Source organism: Halichoerus grypus, chromosome 1 (assembly GCF_964656455.1).
Source record: "Halichoerus grypus chromosome 1, mHalGry1.hap1.1, whole genome shotgun sequence".
NCBI classification, from domain to species: Eukaryota; Metazoa; Chordata; class Mammalia; order Carnivora; family Phocidae; genus Halichoerus; species Halichoerus grypus.
Genome location: NC_135712.1, coordinates 145376359 through 145393148, shown reverse-complemented (window position 1 = coordinate 145393148; position 16790 = coordinate 145376359). Strand labels below are relative to the sequence as shown.

General features: G+C 38.2%; 1 protein-coding gene across 4 annotated transcripts in view; it reads right to left on the bottom strand.

Annotated features, from left to right (window-relative positions):
* Nucleotides 1-16790, bottom strand: part of ULK4 (unc-51 like kinase 4) — a 594792-nt gene that overhangs the window by 378817 nt on the left and 199185 nt on the right. For all 4 annotated transcript variants that reach the window (XM_078073211.1, XM_036080328.2, XM_078073222.1 and 1 more), the window contains 5 exons: nt 14001-14134; nt 12273-12394; nt 12066-12122; nt 4867-4918; nt 4670-4764 (listed from right to left, as the gene is read on the bottom strand). In XM_078073211.1, the coding sequence (XP_077929337.1) occupies nt 4670-4764; nt 4867-4918; nt 12066-12122; nt 12273-12394; nt 14001-14134 (460 nt within the window). The remainder of the gene's footprint in view (nt 1-4669; nt 4765-4866; nt 4919-12065; nt 12123-12272; nt 12395-14000; nt 14135-16790) is intronic.

Genomic DNA, 16790 nt, shown 5'->3' with positions numbered 1-16790 from the left:
TAATAAATCTGTGTTGTTTTAAGCCACTTAAGTTTTGATAATTTGTTACAGAAGCGATAGGAATCTAATACAGAATACAAGTCCATACCAGTAATTAATAGATATGCTAATTCATATTAGTTACTTTGCAAAAAAACAAAAAAATGCTTATATTTGCCAAGCTCTAAATACTTTTTAACTTATCTATGAAAAATATTTTTATATTTATGTAACCTTTTTAATTCAATAAAACATACATAAAGGTATACTAATCCTAGGCTTACGTCTCAGTTAACTTTCACAAGATGAACAGACTCATGTTAACTAGCACCTGGATCAAAACGAGACTTTACCAGACATTATAAAACCCCCTTGTAGTTCCTTCCAGTCACCACCTGCCCCAGGAATAACCACTATCCTAACTTGTAATAGACAAACCTGTTTTTAAATTTAATGCAACTGTACTATGATATTTTGTATTTGCCATCTTTGTCTCATTATTAACGTTGTGAGATTTATCCATGTTCTTAATTATAACTATAAATCATTTTCTTTGCTACATAGTACTCCGTCATGGGACTAAACCATAATTTATCTATCAGACTGTTGATGATGGACATTTGGATAGTTTCCTGTTTGGAGTTACGAGCATCCTTCTATATGGATTTTAGTGAACATATGCTCACATTTCTACTGAATGTATATTTAGAGGTGAAATTGCTGACTCATGGTATATACCATATTCAGCTTCAATAGCTACTACCTGTTTTCCAAAATATCTGTACCAATTTACATTCCCACGCTCTACATCCTCACCAACTCTTAATTAAAAAATCTGGTTTAATTAAAGGTAAATTACTCAATATTTATTAGCCTCCAGGCTTTAGCTTAAAACTTTACAAAAGGGCAGGATTTCATTTTTTTAAAAAAGGGGGGGGGTATTATGACTTAGCTTAGTTTTTTAGTTAAAGAAACTGAAATATATTTTAGGTGACTTAACTATATTATTGCCAGAATTTTCTAATAAAGAATCACCTTTATTTTTCCCTTTGCTATTAGTAACATTTTTTTGAAACCACCATGAATGGGAACAAATTCTTTATACAATCCAAATCATTGTGTATTTCTGACTACTCTGTAGGCCACACTGTTGATTTCCAACTCTGAGGAACTAAGTGGTCTAAACTCTGGAAAGAATCTGAGTTAAGCAATTGTGCTCATCAAGAATTAAATGAATGTAATCACTTCCATATACTAAAGTATTGATCAGCAGCCTTGAACACAATTTGTGCTAATATTTCAAACAATGTTATGCTCCTTGCAGTGCTGGATCTTCAATTTCATGTATTCCAGTCATGCTCAAGAAGAGATAATTAGAAGATTTCCCATGGGTTATAGCATTAGAAAGTTTTTTTTTTTTTATGAAGCCCATGAGTTGCAACGGTACCTTTCCTATCATAATATGGGCTCTAGTTATTATGATGGCATTTCATGTTTTGTAAATAAACTAATTAAATGCCTACATATATGTAAGTACAGATACTTGTAAATACTGGATCTTAACATATTCTCCATGAGGTTACTGTTCACTGGGATAAAGAATCAATAAGCAACACTGGAGCAAGTACGAGCTCAATGAAAGACTCAGAAATCATTGCTGAGAAAGTGACCATCACAGAGTTTCTGGTAATAATGGGTATGATTATTTGGATTAACCCTCTCACTGAAAACAGTGCAAGATGCCAGGTAAAATATTAAAAAAAACAAAATCTTAAAAGTATTTGAGATCTGAAAAAGACAGCAGGGGAACTTTCAGACCAATCTCCTGAATGAAAACCTTAACTAGTGAGTGGAGTAGACCACATGAGCACAGAGCTGATAGTGCTGCGGAGGTGCCGACCAGGAACACAGGCGCACGCTCCGCGGGGGCCACCAGAGCCAGGCAGAAAGGTGTGAGTCCAGGACCTCCCAGCCTATGCAGTTTTGTTTCGTCTCCTACCCTGAGCTGGGCACTGAGAAGGGGGTGGGGGATTACACTCTCGGAGTAAGAGAGAAATCATTCTAGTGATATAGTGATCGAGTCACCAAGCCCTCCACACACAATCACACTCCTGGGAACTGCTGAGGAGGCTGCCCTGGGAAATTAGGATCTCAGACCTATAGTCTATTTTACTTAAAGGTCTGTATTTTACTTAAAGAGAGCTGCTTTTTAAGTTCAGCTTTTAATAAGTTAATATGCATAATGTAAATTTTAGGGTAAGCAGTAAAAAAAGAGGGAGTACCTAAATACTAACATTCTACAGAGAAAATTTAATGAAAAAAAAAAAGTAAGTCATTAGGAAGAAAGATAAATTGGAGGTGAGGAAAGAGAAAATATGTATGACAAAGTCTGAAAGAAGATGGTACAATGAAGCCCAATATACTAACAATTACAGTCAATGTAAATGGAGTACATGCTCCATGTTAAATAAAGTTAAATACTCGTCAAATTCGATTTTTTAAAAATGCTATACAATATTTACATGACACAGATCTAAAATATAAGGAAAGAGCTGTTGGAAGGAAAAAAATGAAAGACCCTGTATCAGCAAATACAAAGCAAAAGAAAGTATGTGTGATTATATTAAACGAGACAGAAGAGGCCTTAAGGCAAAAAGCATAACTGGAAATCAAGGTCACTTCACAATGAATCAAAGGTCAATTTCATAAAATGACACAAGAATTTTAAATTTTCATGCACCTAATAACATGGCCTCAAAATACATAAAATAAAAACAATTACATAAGGAGAAATAAATTCATAATGGCCTTAAAGGAGACTTATACACACCTCTCTCAGTAAGTTATAGAAAAATGACACAGCAGTCAAAATCAAAATCACAGAAATACCTTGACGGGCATTTCATAAACAAATATTCTCGAACAGCCAATAAACATTTGAAAAATAATTCAGCCTCATTAGTAGTCTTGATCCTACCATTTAAAATATGGTGAAATATCACTATATATTCATTCATTAAAAGCCTGAAATAACAGGAGTTGAGAAGGATGTGGGGATCAGGTACTGCACTGCTGGTGTGAATATAAACTAATACCACCTCTTGGAAAACACTATGGCATTTTCTAGACAAAATGAGTTTTTAAATATTCTATAACCATTAATTCCATTCCTAAGTATGTATCCTAGAAATACTGCATGCTTACGTGGTGCAAAATACAAAAACAAGAATCTCCACAGCAATATTTTGTAAATGTCAAAAACCAGAAAGAGCCTAACATCTACCAAGAAAAAAATAAGTAAATTGTGATATCTGCATAGACTCAGATTTCAACACTGGGATACAATACACTGATGAAAAATTAAACCATAAAGATACTTAACAACACAGATATTCTACAAACACTGAGCAAAAAAAGCGAGTCACAAATGAACACATAATATTGATACAAAGTACAAAAGCAGACAAAACCAATCTATATTGTTTAGGAATGCATACACAGGCCTACAAAGGAATACATGGGAATGATTACTATGAAAGTCAGAATAGTGGCCCCTCTCTTGGGAGGAAAGGAATCATGACTGAGGGGAATTCAGGGCTATGGTCATGGTTTTTTAACCAAGTGGCAATTTCTCGAGCACTGGCTTTGCAACTATTTGTTAAACCACACACGTTTTAAGGCACTTTTAAAGAGGAGAAGGAGGAGAAGAAGGAGAAGAAAACAATCATAAATTGGTAGAAATTTTCTACCCTTAGAAAATAATTATTCCCTCTCTCTTGAAACATGTGTCCTCAGAGTCCCCAGACGCCATGTAAGAAGTCAGGCCACCCTGAAGTCACTCTGCTGGAGAGACCACATAGAGGATGGAGAGAGTGCCTGAAGAGTCCCAGCTGGAGGCAGACATGCGAGTGCAGGAGTCCTCAGATGATTCCAGTCCCAGGCACCACTGACTACAAGAACTTGAAAGACCCCAAGTTAGAACTGCCTTACTGAGTTCAGTCAACCCCTAGAACCACTAGAGAAAATAGGAAAATGATAACTAGGGTACTCATCTTACCTGGCTTCTTTTCTTGAGGCTTTCTGTGAGTGAGAATGAAATCACATAGCCTCTCCTCCCTCCTCTAAAGTCAGCGCTCAACTCACCTAAGGATCGCTCTAAGGCAGAGCTTCTGAAATGTGTGCAATTTCGCTGCCCAGAAGACATCTGGCAATTTGTAAAGACCTTTCTGTTTGTCACTGAAGGGGGAAGGAGTAGGTGCTACCCACATCTAGTGGGTAGAGGCCAAGGACACTGCTAAACATCCTACAATGCCCAGGAGAGCCACCACAACAAGGAACAGTCCATACAGTCCATCCCCAAATGCCCATAGTGCCAAGACTGAGAAACTCTGCTCTAAGAGTTTATGTGGTTGGGTACAACAAATAACCAGCAAAGAAGCAAGAAGAAGCAAGCTGGGGGTAAGGTGTGGACCAGAAGGGAAACAGAATAATGAGCATAGGCAATCCCAAAGAAGTCAACAAGGAGGGAAGACACTTCTTACGTTCATCTTATGGGGGGGGCGGCAGCTTTTCTGAATGGTTATTTCATGTGAGGAACATATATGAACCAAACATATGTAAATTAATCTCTTTACATACAGAATTACCAAGTAAACAAAAAAAATCTTTCTCACAAGCTGTCGGAACTGACCGTAGAGCAATAGTCTTTCAACAAAATAGGATACTGTATTATTGCTTCAAAAGCCGACAACGTGATCTTGATAAATTCTTCCGATGCCATCAGTCCTAGGGATATAGTTAATTATTACAGGTATTGATTTTCATGTGCAAAATCATGATATCAAAGTACCTCAAACAAAGACGTAAACTGTCCCATGGTCTACTCACCTATAGCTCCATCTATGTTCGTTTCTCCTGAGTCTACAGATTTAATATGACTCTGTAAAATATAAAAATTAATAAGTGAAAATTTCAAAATAACTCTGAAAGAAAATATAGATAATGTTTCCCCAAAACAGCACCTATCCTTCTTACTGAAATAATTCCTAGAAGGTATTACATACCATATACAATTTATTAAACACTATAATCATAGTCTTAAAATATGATCATATGAAATAATATATATATTATAAACCATAGTCATTTTTAAACATACAGATCACTATCCATGATATTTAATGTTGGAATAAATTCAATAGCAATAAAAGCACAGAAAGGTCAACCTATAAAAGTGAGGAAAATCCAATTAATACATAACCATTTCCAATATGCTACACTTACTCACTCGCTACCTTGGATGTTAGTAATCAGGTGAAACAATCCTCTCAAAGGAAGGTCAAGCCTTATCTACCCTGAGTGCACATTGCATCGAGATGCAGTAGTTCAAGGACTGCCTTCAAAGTTCACCACTGTTGTTAGTCCCTCTTATATATGTCCTACCCCAACCCCAACCCCAGCCCCATCCGTGCAGGATGACCCCCAACTCTGTTCTAGAGGCAGGCCTACGCAGCTCGGCTATGAGCTCCCTGCATGAGTTTCCCAGTCCCCAGCTGAACGCACCACACAGAAGAGGTACTCTGTGAACACGATCTGAATGAAACAGTAATAATAAGCAGCGTGGCCATGTTGGTGATGTGCGGAAACACTGCAACAGAGTTCTGGCCCCCAGCTCATAAAAAGAATACATATATAATATTTTATATATAATAACAAATAGCAAACAAAGTATAAAATTACCCTGGAATAGAAAAAAACAAATAAGCAATCAGTCTGGAGGGAAAATGAGTCTACTTGGTCCAATGGTTCTTCTCAAAATACTTGGTAAAGTTATTTACTAAAATACTAAAGTATAGTAACAACTATATATAACAATATAAAAGAACATATGTGTAGGCTTTTGTGCTATAAAAAATAAAGAAAAATAAAGAAAATCCTTAAACTCATATTTGAGTTAAGAACTAAGACATTCCAGGGGCACCTAGGTCACTCAGTCAGTTGAGCATCCAACTCTTGATCTCAGGGTTGTGAGTTCAAGCCCTACGCTGGGCTCCATGCTATACTTAAAAAAAAAAAAAAAAAAAAAAAAAAAAAGAACTAAGACATTCCCAATTCTTTGCATGAGCTTCCTCACCCCATGTCATGTTTTTTGGAGATAACCACTGTCATGAATTTATCATTTCCTTGGCATTTTTTAATAGTTTTACGAGACTTGTGTCCCTAAATTGTATACTGTTTGTGTATTTTTGAACTTCACTGAAATGGTATCAAACTGTACACAGTTTATACAAATAGGACAGTATATAGCCATTAAAATGTGGGGAAAAAAGAAATTTTTAAAGTTATGGGAAAATACTTATGAGTCAAAATTAAATAGAAAAAAACTGGGGTGGCTGGGTGGCTCAGTCAGTTAAGCATCTGACCCCGTTCTGGCTCAGGTCATGATCTCAGGGTTTTGAGATCAAGCCCGGCATGGGGCTTCCCACACTCAGCAGGGAGTTTACTTCCCCTCTCCCTCTGCCCCTCCCCCTGCTTGCTCTCTCTCTCACTCTAATAAAATAAAATCTTTAAAAAAGTTAAATAGAAAAAAGAATACAAATCTATATACACACAGCATAATCTCAACCACATGTATCAGTGTAGGTCATATACATATATGTTACACATACAGTTTTCTACACACAGATGCATATATATGAATTGAAAACACTCTAAGTAAACAACAATATGTTAACAATGGGGTTGTTTCTGAGAGTGGTGAAGTTATGGGTGCTTTCTCCTTCAAATCTCACTATAATTTTCTACATTTTCTTGAATAAGCATATATTTTATAATTTAAATAAGCACAAATTGCCTTTAAGACAAAATCTCAAAGACATATGCTCTTTGAAAGCTGAACATATGAGACACTTTAAATTTTTTTCAGTCTATGACTACAAAAACAAAAAAAGATTAAAAAAGAAATAACCATAATAAATAATAAAATAAAATTTTAAAAAGGTAAGCCTGTCATGCTAATTTAGCTGTAATAGTTTCACAAAATTCCAAACTGGGCACATAACTTTTGCCGAGTACATACGGATTTAATGTTGAATAAAATATTCAAAGAAAGATGTCTTTTGACTTAAATAAATCTATTTAAAGGTCTGTGGATTACTAAGTAAAGAAAGAAGGCACAGCACAGTGTTTATACTATGATCTCTCCTGTGTATATATTTTTAAATACAGATCATACACAAACACAGATGAGGACAAAAATTCTGGAGGAAGAAATCAAAGGAAAGCACTAACAGAGGTGCTGGCCTGGGAGGTGGGCTTTCACGCTTCATTTTCTGCCCTTCTGCACTGTTGGAATTTTCTAGCCATATATGTGTACTAATTTTTTTTTCTTTTTTGGGGGTGCCTGGGTGGCTCAGTCATTAAGCATCTGCCTTCGGCTCGGGTCATGATCCCAAGGTCCTGGGATTGAGCCCCACTTCGGGCTCCCTGCTCAGCGGGAAGCCTGCTTCTCCCTCTCCCACCTAGGCCCCCCCCCCCCCCGCTTGTGTTCCCTCTCTCACTGTGTCTCTCTCAAATAAATAAATAAAATCTTTAAAAAAATTTTTTTTCTTTTTTAATGTCATGAAGGATTATCTAGATAGTGAAATTATGGGCTTCTTTTAACTTATTTTCTTCCTTATACTTCCTGTTTAATTAAAAAAAATCCCTCCTGAATGTTTCATTGATTTACCAATTTTAATGTCTTTTGATACATTTCTTCTTCTAGTAAGCATGAAGGTGTATAAATTAGGAAAATAAGCTAGATGCACCAGTGCACAGAGAGAGGGCTCACTTGAGATAAGCAGTCATGAATTTAAAGTGAGACTAGTTACAAAAAAATAAAGAAAAAGAAAAAAAAATTAAGTGAGGCCAGTTATTTCATTGAGTTTTTCTCTAGCCATATTTAGCCCCTCAAAGCAGGAGGTAGAAAATTACACTGAGCCAGAATTAAGGTTTGCTAGAGGACGACACTGGAGGAAGAAGGGAGTTACAGGTTTGTGTAAGGCAATAATGGGGGCTGAACAAGGGACTCGAAGCTGAGTGAAGAGAAAAGTGAAGTCGTTGGCCCTTGAGAGGGCAGGATGGTGAGCGGAAAGTGCTAAGACCAATTTAAGTCCAGAGGAATCGAAGGGCTGCTGGACATGGGGAGCAGAGGAAGTGAGGTGAAGATCAATGGTGGTGGCCAGACAGCAAGGCGCTGGAAAGGTCATGGGTGCAGACAAGCTCCTGAGGGAAGAGGTGCTGGAGAGACTGAGAGGTCGAGGTGTTGGAAGGATGGTCCATAGTGAAGTCTGGCTTTCCAAGAACGTGGATAGATGCAGCACGGAGACATTAGCAGTGAGCTCAGTGCTGGAAGATTCCGAGGAATGCGAGGCAATGATCCAGGAATCTGTATGAGCACAGCACAGGGCATAACACAGGCCACCTTCTGACAGCACAAGCTTCAAAGCTGGGAGTTTTAGCAGAGAAGCAGAAAGGAGGGACACCTGCCCCACAGCCAGGGTCCCTGGGTGGAGGAGTAGGGGGCAGAAAATGGCACCATCTAGAAGGAAAAGCTGCACCTCCAGGGCAGACTGGTGCTCTGCAATATCATTCAGTACTTCAAAGAAGCTGGGAATGAGCTCCTGCAGCAAACTATGTATATGATTTAACTCATGGTTCATAAAAAGCGGGGGGAACCTCATAATAGGAACACCTGTGTGGCAGTGAACAAGTACATAGTATCATATTTTTAAAAATGTAAGATACACTCTCTCTGTTGTATCTACTGCAACTGAAGTCAACACTTTAAAAATCCGCAGACGGCAGGGAGTAGGTCTCTTTTCAAATAATTATCTCAATACCCAGGATAAGTAAAGATTTACTAATAATGGAAATTATAATTATACTTTTGTATAAAAATCTATCAGAATCATTTTAGCATTTCTTGTATTTGAAAATTAGAATTGTGAGGTCTTTTTTTTTGTAGAAAACTGTAGCCACCACCCTGCCATTATTGTACTTTTATAAACTAACGAGGCCAGGACTTCAGAAGAAAACCACAACAAAATCCTTTTCCTCAGCTCATTAATCAAGAGCATTTTCAAAAGGACGTAAGAAACCAGTGAACATTAGGTTAATACACATCATGAGTTCCCGAGCGTATTTCCTTAATGTCACTGCTTCCTATTTCCCAGCCCAATTCAATGGAGGCCCCACAGAACTATGGTATTCACCACAGGATTTCCCCATAGCACTTCCCCAGAGGCTCACACTATCCCTAGATACCTTTTTTTTTTTTTAAACTGGAGAGAGAGGTGGGTATGATGACACACTGCTTCTGTTAATCAGAAGGGAAAATAGCAATTATCAGCTATGTAGTCCTCTTTTGCCTGGACCCTTTCAAAGCTTAATAATGGTTTAAAGGTGCCCCGCTAAAGTGTTTCCAAATACTCGCCTCTTTAAAACATAAGACGATGAAAACTTCATTTTAGTTGGGAAAAATATGTTTACAAAATGTTAATTCCTATACTCATGTGTCCATATGTAAGAAGCATCCCGAATTTTTCTACCAAAAAAATAAAAGAGGTCTATGGGTCAAATAGGCAAACCATGCCCGGTGCCAGCATGAGGAGTGAGACCAACAGGAAGCACACAATTCCACTGCCCCCTCCAGCCCAGCTCCTTCAGGACCCTTCTCACGAGTGGCCACCGCACCAGCCTGACTGCTGTCTCCATAGCTGTGGAAGGCAGCTCAGCAGATCCTGGAGAGCTGCTTTACAGGAAGCCCAAAAGCTCTGGACAGCAACTTGCTGCCACTGGATACAGCTACTAAAGATGAACCACACCGGAATACCTCAAATTAAGACACATTAAGCTATTCTACCAGATATATTTCAAAAAATACGGAAAATAGTATTTATCTCCAGATAGAACAATAAGGCTTTCAAAACACAGTACCAAATACATACACAAGAATGACCTGCCCCCTCAGGCCACCAGGACAGAAGGTGTCCTGTGCTCTGGACAGTTTCTACAGCACTGCTCTATAGAACACATACAGCTGTGCAGCCCCCTTCTCTCCTCACAACACCAAAACAAAACCAACAGACAAAACCTCTCAAATAAGTTCAGGAAACCCTTGCCAAAGCAAAATTTAAAAGAATTATTTCAGAGGCTTTAATATGCTAATCTGTACTGTGAATTTCTATGAAGCTGGAGGATGTTGGATGAGTTGACTTCGCCTGGTGGCATCAGTAGGGCACCATGACTTCAATAATACCTTTGGCACCTTCTAGATAGATTATGAATCAATTCACAGAAGTAACAACCCTCAACAGTTCATAATATATGCACAAGAACTCTGTAGATAACTAAATCCAAGTCCTTCATTTTAGTCAATACCTCTTTCCCTTTACTAGTTTTTCATCAAAGCCATCAACACTGAGTATAAGAACAATGAACACACACAGCTAAGGCAAATAACAGATGTGATGAGGAAAATAATGAAAAAATTCTGGGATTGGCCATGATCCAAACTAGGAAAACAGCCTGAAGAAAGCCCAAAGATCTTTTCCATTTTATTTGCCTAAACTCCCTCTACCTGAGTGGCATTATCTAGGGAAAAAAAACTGCTAAAGATTTTCCAATATCCTAATTATCTCTCAACCAGGCAAGTTATTTTCCATTCCCTAAAAGGGCCTATATTAAGAAGACCCTACAGACTACCTCCCAACCCAGAGTTCACCCATTCTTGTCCATAAAGACTTTTAGTTGAGACATTTGCTGGTTCCTTGAAAACTTAAACTGTACTCAGTTAATATAGGCAGAGAAAAGTACTCCACAGGAGAAAAAAAAAATAAGGGAACAAACAAGGACAATTATCCGCATCCCCAATAAACACTGTGCCAAAAGATTCCAAGATGGCTACAGGGAAAAACTACCATTTCCAGGCAATGATAGTGCAATGCAGTGGGATCAGAGAATTCGGTCATGCCAAAATGCCAAAATGATACCTATATAGTACTTAAAAACAGATTAAAAAGCAAATTAAAGAAGGTAGCAAGTGAAAATTCTAATAATTTGCAAATCCATGAATGCACAAAAACAAAATTACATACTCTGCAGAATTTGGGATTCAAGGCACTTAGGATGATAAAGATTTGAAATTAGGTACAAAAGGACCCTAACTGCATTGCTTGAACACACTTCTTAAAAAATCAGTGACCTCCACTCAACATTTGTACTTCAAAACTTCATATTTTACTCTATGATGAACCTTCTAGAAAACTATACTCTCACCTGTGGAGGACAGTCATTTTTTTGTATACCAAACTTACGATAACATGGAGATATTTACTACATTTTAACTAGAAACCTATATGTCCTTTTGAAAATCTCAGTTGAGTGTTTGTTATTAATATCAAAGTAAGACTGGAGATGCCATGTGACAAATGTCCCAGCTTCCTCTTTATGTAGCTCCCCATTTTATCAACGATAGATATTATAACTATTCCAGGCTAGGAAAAAAAATAACAGAATTCATGAGCCACAACCTGAACAAAAAGACGATTTTTTGTGAGCAAAAATGAAGTGAAAGGACAATGATTTGCTTTTCATTTTTACTCATCTCATCAAAATTAAAGAAAAAGTTAAATTGAGCTTAACTTAGAGAAATGCCACCATAAAAAGAGACACTGCATGTAACTGGACAACATAAGCCAAAGTAAATAATGAAGATAATATATTCACAGCATTCCATTCTCACCAGGTTGATTATTTTAAATTTTTTCATGACATTTAATACCAAAATCTATGAAAGTGTTTTCTATGGACTTATTTACCCTACTTGGGCAGTATCTGAACAAAATACATCAGGAGAGAATGTATTTTTCTCCAAATGTCAAATTTTATTACAGTCAACAGATAAAAATATAAAAAGGTCACATTCCTAGAGACAAATAAATACCACAAAGATTTTAATATTACTTCATTCTGACACCAAATTCCACAGACAGTAGAGACAGCCACATTTTTATTAGGAACATGAAAAATTCAGTGTTACTCACAAGTATAGTTCCATAACTGAAAAGGAATTCTTCTGTTACAACTTGAGGTCGAAATACCTGTGTGATGAGAGTTTCCACAGATTAAATCCTGAAAGCCACGTATGAGAAAACAAAAAGAAAATGTTTTGTCTGAATTGATGTCTCTAAGATTCGGTTTACCAAGAAGGGAGTCACCTTTACATTATTGTTTTGTTAATAAGATAGTACCTGAGAAGTTACGAGGTGAAGCACTACAGGCATCAGGGGTAGACACATCTTCAGCTGCTTCGCTTGGACTGTTGATGGGTGTTTACGACCAGAAACATTGGCCAAGGCGTTAAGAATGTCACCTGCAAAGCACATCCCAGAGCACACACGACAGTTACAGACCACAAATACTTAGGGACCACTAGTCACTGCTTGAACACTCATGGGGCTGCTGCGGTAATTACTCTCCAAATAAAAGAAGTGGGTAGGGGCTGTGTTATTTTATTCAGAAATACTGAGATTATACTAGAAAGCTGTGGCCTCTGGGGACAGAATGGATATAAGCTTGATCTTTCGTCTAGCAATTTTAAATAGAGTTTATAGTAATGGTTTTTGATATGATTGTTCTTCCTTTTTCTTTTCTTTCTTTCTTTCTTTTCTTTTTTTTTTTTTTTATTTTGGTCTTTTCCAAATTTTAACCACAAGCCCTTTTCACACTTCTGTAAACAGGAAAATGTTATTTAAAAAATTAAAAGTGAGTGGCTCAGTCGGTTAAGCATCCAACTCTCGATTTCAGCTCAGGTCTTGATCTCAGGGTCATGAGTTCAAGACCCACGTTGGGCTCCACGCCCAGCCTACTTAAAAAATATATAAGTGAACAGATTACAGATTGCAATTTTTAAATAATAGGATGGAAGAAAAAAAAAATCATTCCTAAAACTTCCCATTAGATAATAAGTCCAGTCATAAATAAAACTTGTGCTGTGGACATCTGAATCTTAGCAGCACATCCTAAAACAAGATGAGTCTGGGACTAAGAAACTCAACTACCAATTGACCAGACTGTAGTCTGCAGGTTGAAATTTTATAAAAGGTTACAATCCAAAAAGAAATTTGAAATGTTCTATTTTCAGTCATTAACAGGCAAAAAAAAAAAAAAAAAAAAACTCTGAAAGTATTAGTAAGGAGCAAAAAGATACTGTCAATCAGCCATGAAAATATTTTCATTATTCTGATTTAATACTCTAACATTCTGAGTCTAAGTATATTTTACCATAAGAGATTGGATCAAATTCAACATTTTAAACCTTTCTGGTTTATAGCTACACCTGCTGGAAAAGCATGGAATGGGATTTAAACAAAATGTACGCATTCCTTAGATTATTTTAGTTTCTCCAAATAACAATGAAATAAGAGATTAGCTGGAATAGACATCTTTTACAAATCATTATTAGATATTTGTATTTAAATTTTTTCAAACTCAAGAAATTTCTGAACTTTGAACTTTAATATCAAAATTCTTTAATATCTAAATGTTAATACCCATGCATTTTTAAATTCTTTTAACAGTAAATAAATGTGCTGTAACCTGAAGGAAAATTTTTCTTCTTCAGAATTAGGCAGAGAAAAATCTTGGGAAAGTCACCTAAAATATAAAGCCTAAGTTCAATTTTAAGCTCTTAAGGTGCTTTCCTTGTGTTTATTTTCCAAAATTGCCCGTTCACCACAGATAACACCTCAGTGTGACCTTTAGCCTGCTCGTTGCCTCAGTCATATCACTGACGCAAAATAACTGTAAAAACAGATAAAGCAAATCTTGAATTGAAATCTTGAAACTACACAATCAAAAAAAGGTGTAACCGCGCTCGCCTGTGATAAGCAAGAGGCAAGAATAAAAGAGGCGAAGCCTAAAAGCCCAGGCGCAGAAAGGCAATCAGCAAGGGGCGTACGGATGAGCCTCCAATTTACCCAGGATCCGTGGCAGTTCCTGCACGATATGACGGATGAGAAGGTCCAGGCATTTGGACAGGTATTCATTGCTGCTTTGCTGCTCCTTGCCTGGAGTGGTCTTTCTGCTGTCTCTCTCGATGTACATCACCAGTCTACATACAGGAAAGTGCAAAAGATTACCTCTCATGATAAAACAGTTGATAGCATCTGTCTGAAAATGCCGCCAAGGCAAGTGTTTCCAGGGGGCACAGTCCCAATCATGCTGACATTTGGATTTGTAGCAATTTGTCAGGCACAGTCTAGTTTTGCCTTAGAAAAATCTAAATGTTTATGCAGTAAGAAAATAAGGCAACTTTGAATGTATCTGCCAATGTATTACAAAATAATGCCCTGATTTCATTTGGCCTTGGCTCGTGAAAAGAAACCACATTCTTTAGATGACAGATGAAAGGCAGAAAAAGGCATCTGGGCAGAAGAGCGCTCTTGGAGTTTCAAAGACTCAAAGTAGAACCACAAATTGTCTGCACTTCTGTTGGTCATCAGTACTAAACTTGCTTGGAACCTCAGGCAAGTCACATGAATTCCGGCTCCTTCAGTAAATTGTGTACATAAATCCAAAGAAAAAGTTTCATTTCAACACTGGGTGATACAGATAGCAGACACTATATCAAAACATCTGGATTTCACATGTCCCTTTGTCCCCTAGTTTTATGATCTCTGCCCTTTAACGAACATATGACTTCTTCAACCCACTGACATTCAGTACATCAATCTCTGACCAACTGTGCCCAGCCCAGACCCAAGGAACATATTGACCATCACTCCAGATACTGAGAGTGTGGTTGAAAACTTTCAGGCTCACATTTCATCCCCTTTGCTGAACCCACCAGGCACCTTCCCAAATGCCCATTTCTCTTGATTTTTTTTTTTTAAAGATTTTATTTATTTATTTGAGAGAGAGAGAGAGAATGAGAGAGAGAGAGAGCATGAGGGGGGAGGGTCAGAGGGAGAAGCAGACTCCCCGCCGAGCAGGGAGCCCGATGTGGGACTCGATCCCGGGACTCCAGGATCATGACCCGAGCCAAAGGCAGTCGATTAACCAACTGAGCCACCCAGGCGTCCTTCTCTTGATTCTTGAAAGGGCAGTGAGTTCACTGATTCCGTCACATGAAAGCCCCTTTATATCTCCCATGCCATCATCCCTCATCATTCCTCTTCTCAGCTCCCTTGTTCTCACTCATATCACCCAACTTCTACTTCCCAGAGGGAACTTTGAACCAACTCCTACTGTCAACTGGAAAGAGGTGGTTTTGTACATAACACAGATATACATAAAGTATACTGAAATCATAATGCTTAGCATTCATGTGGCTCTCTTCATAGATCTGGTCATGCTTTTTGCAGTTTTTGCTTACTATTACTTGCAGCTCTACATGAACACATGCGGACAACACCGAATCAAAAGTCTGTTTCCATCAGCCAGTTAGTATCCTTTGTTTGAGTCACTGATTACAGCACTGGCCACACTCTAATACATGGCATTCGTCAAAATGCAGGGAAAATACTCATGAATCAGCAGAAATGTATCAATACTACTTAAAGAATTCACAGGACAAAACTTCTTGATGATGAGTAAACCACAGAAATAAAACCCTGAGATTTCATGATAAGTGGAATCTAAGAGCTTCAGGAGATGTGATACAATGCATGGGGGCAGCCTGCTCTGCCAGCCAGCCTGGAGCTCCCAGAACATGCAGCACCACACACCATCATTATGGCCAGGAGCTTCTGAGACAAGAGCAGCAATTTCAAGAACCTCTTGATTAGTTGGCACTGGTCCCTCAGCCCAATCCAAGGAGCAGGACCTGAAAATACCAGGGACGGGGAAACTTAACCTTTTCTGCTCCCCAAGAGGGGTTGCCTGACATCTCCTTGCCCAGCCCCACCATCTGCCCAACAGCTTTTCCAAAGTGAAAGAATACGGCGTCTCCTTCAAGATGAGTATTTCAAACACACCTTCTAACCATAATCTGCTCTTGATCCTACTTGCACGTTCTTTCACTGTGACCGTTCCTCAACTTCGGGGAACCTTCTTCTCCTAATTGAATCCATGACATTTTCTCCCAATCCATCATCCTTCTCTCTTCTTCACTTACTTTCTGATTCGATTATATCCCATCATCCGTCATTTCAATACCTTTTTGTCCCCTGTCTTTTCTTTGCGCCCATCTAGCCAAATGAACTCTTTGGCTAGATCTGCTTTCTGGATGCCTGCAGAGAAGGCTGCTGCAGCTAAACTCCACCATAAATGCGTGGCACCGGTACTGAATGGCCCAGAGCAGTAGCAGCAATCTGACTGTATTGGTCAATGTATGTCCAGTCTATTTTCAAATTTTTCTTCTCTTCAAACCCCCAAGGGTCCACCCTCTCATGAGACTGTGAGTGATTTTGCCTCCTGTTGTACAGAGAAAATAGAAAACATCATGAAGGAACTCTCCTCCCTAATTCTCGACATGGACACCTACTGTGCATCCCATCCTAGCTGCCTTTCCTCCCATCACAACAGTGGACCTCTCTCTCCTTTGCTCTGTGCTTTAGATCTCATTCTCTCCCACCTTCTCAGAACCTTAAAACTGCCAATTACTCATTTTCTCTTTTATATATTTACTTCCTCCCACTTAACAAAATAATTTTCATGTTCTTCTAGCAACTTCTTCTTTGCCTCTCTAGGCCCCTTCAAATCTCTTAAAAGAGAAATCTATACCTAGCACCTCCACAGTTCCTCCTACATGTTCCTCAACCCTCCCC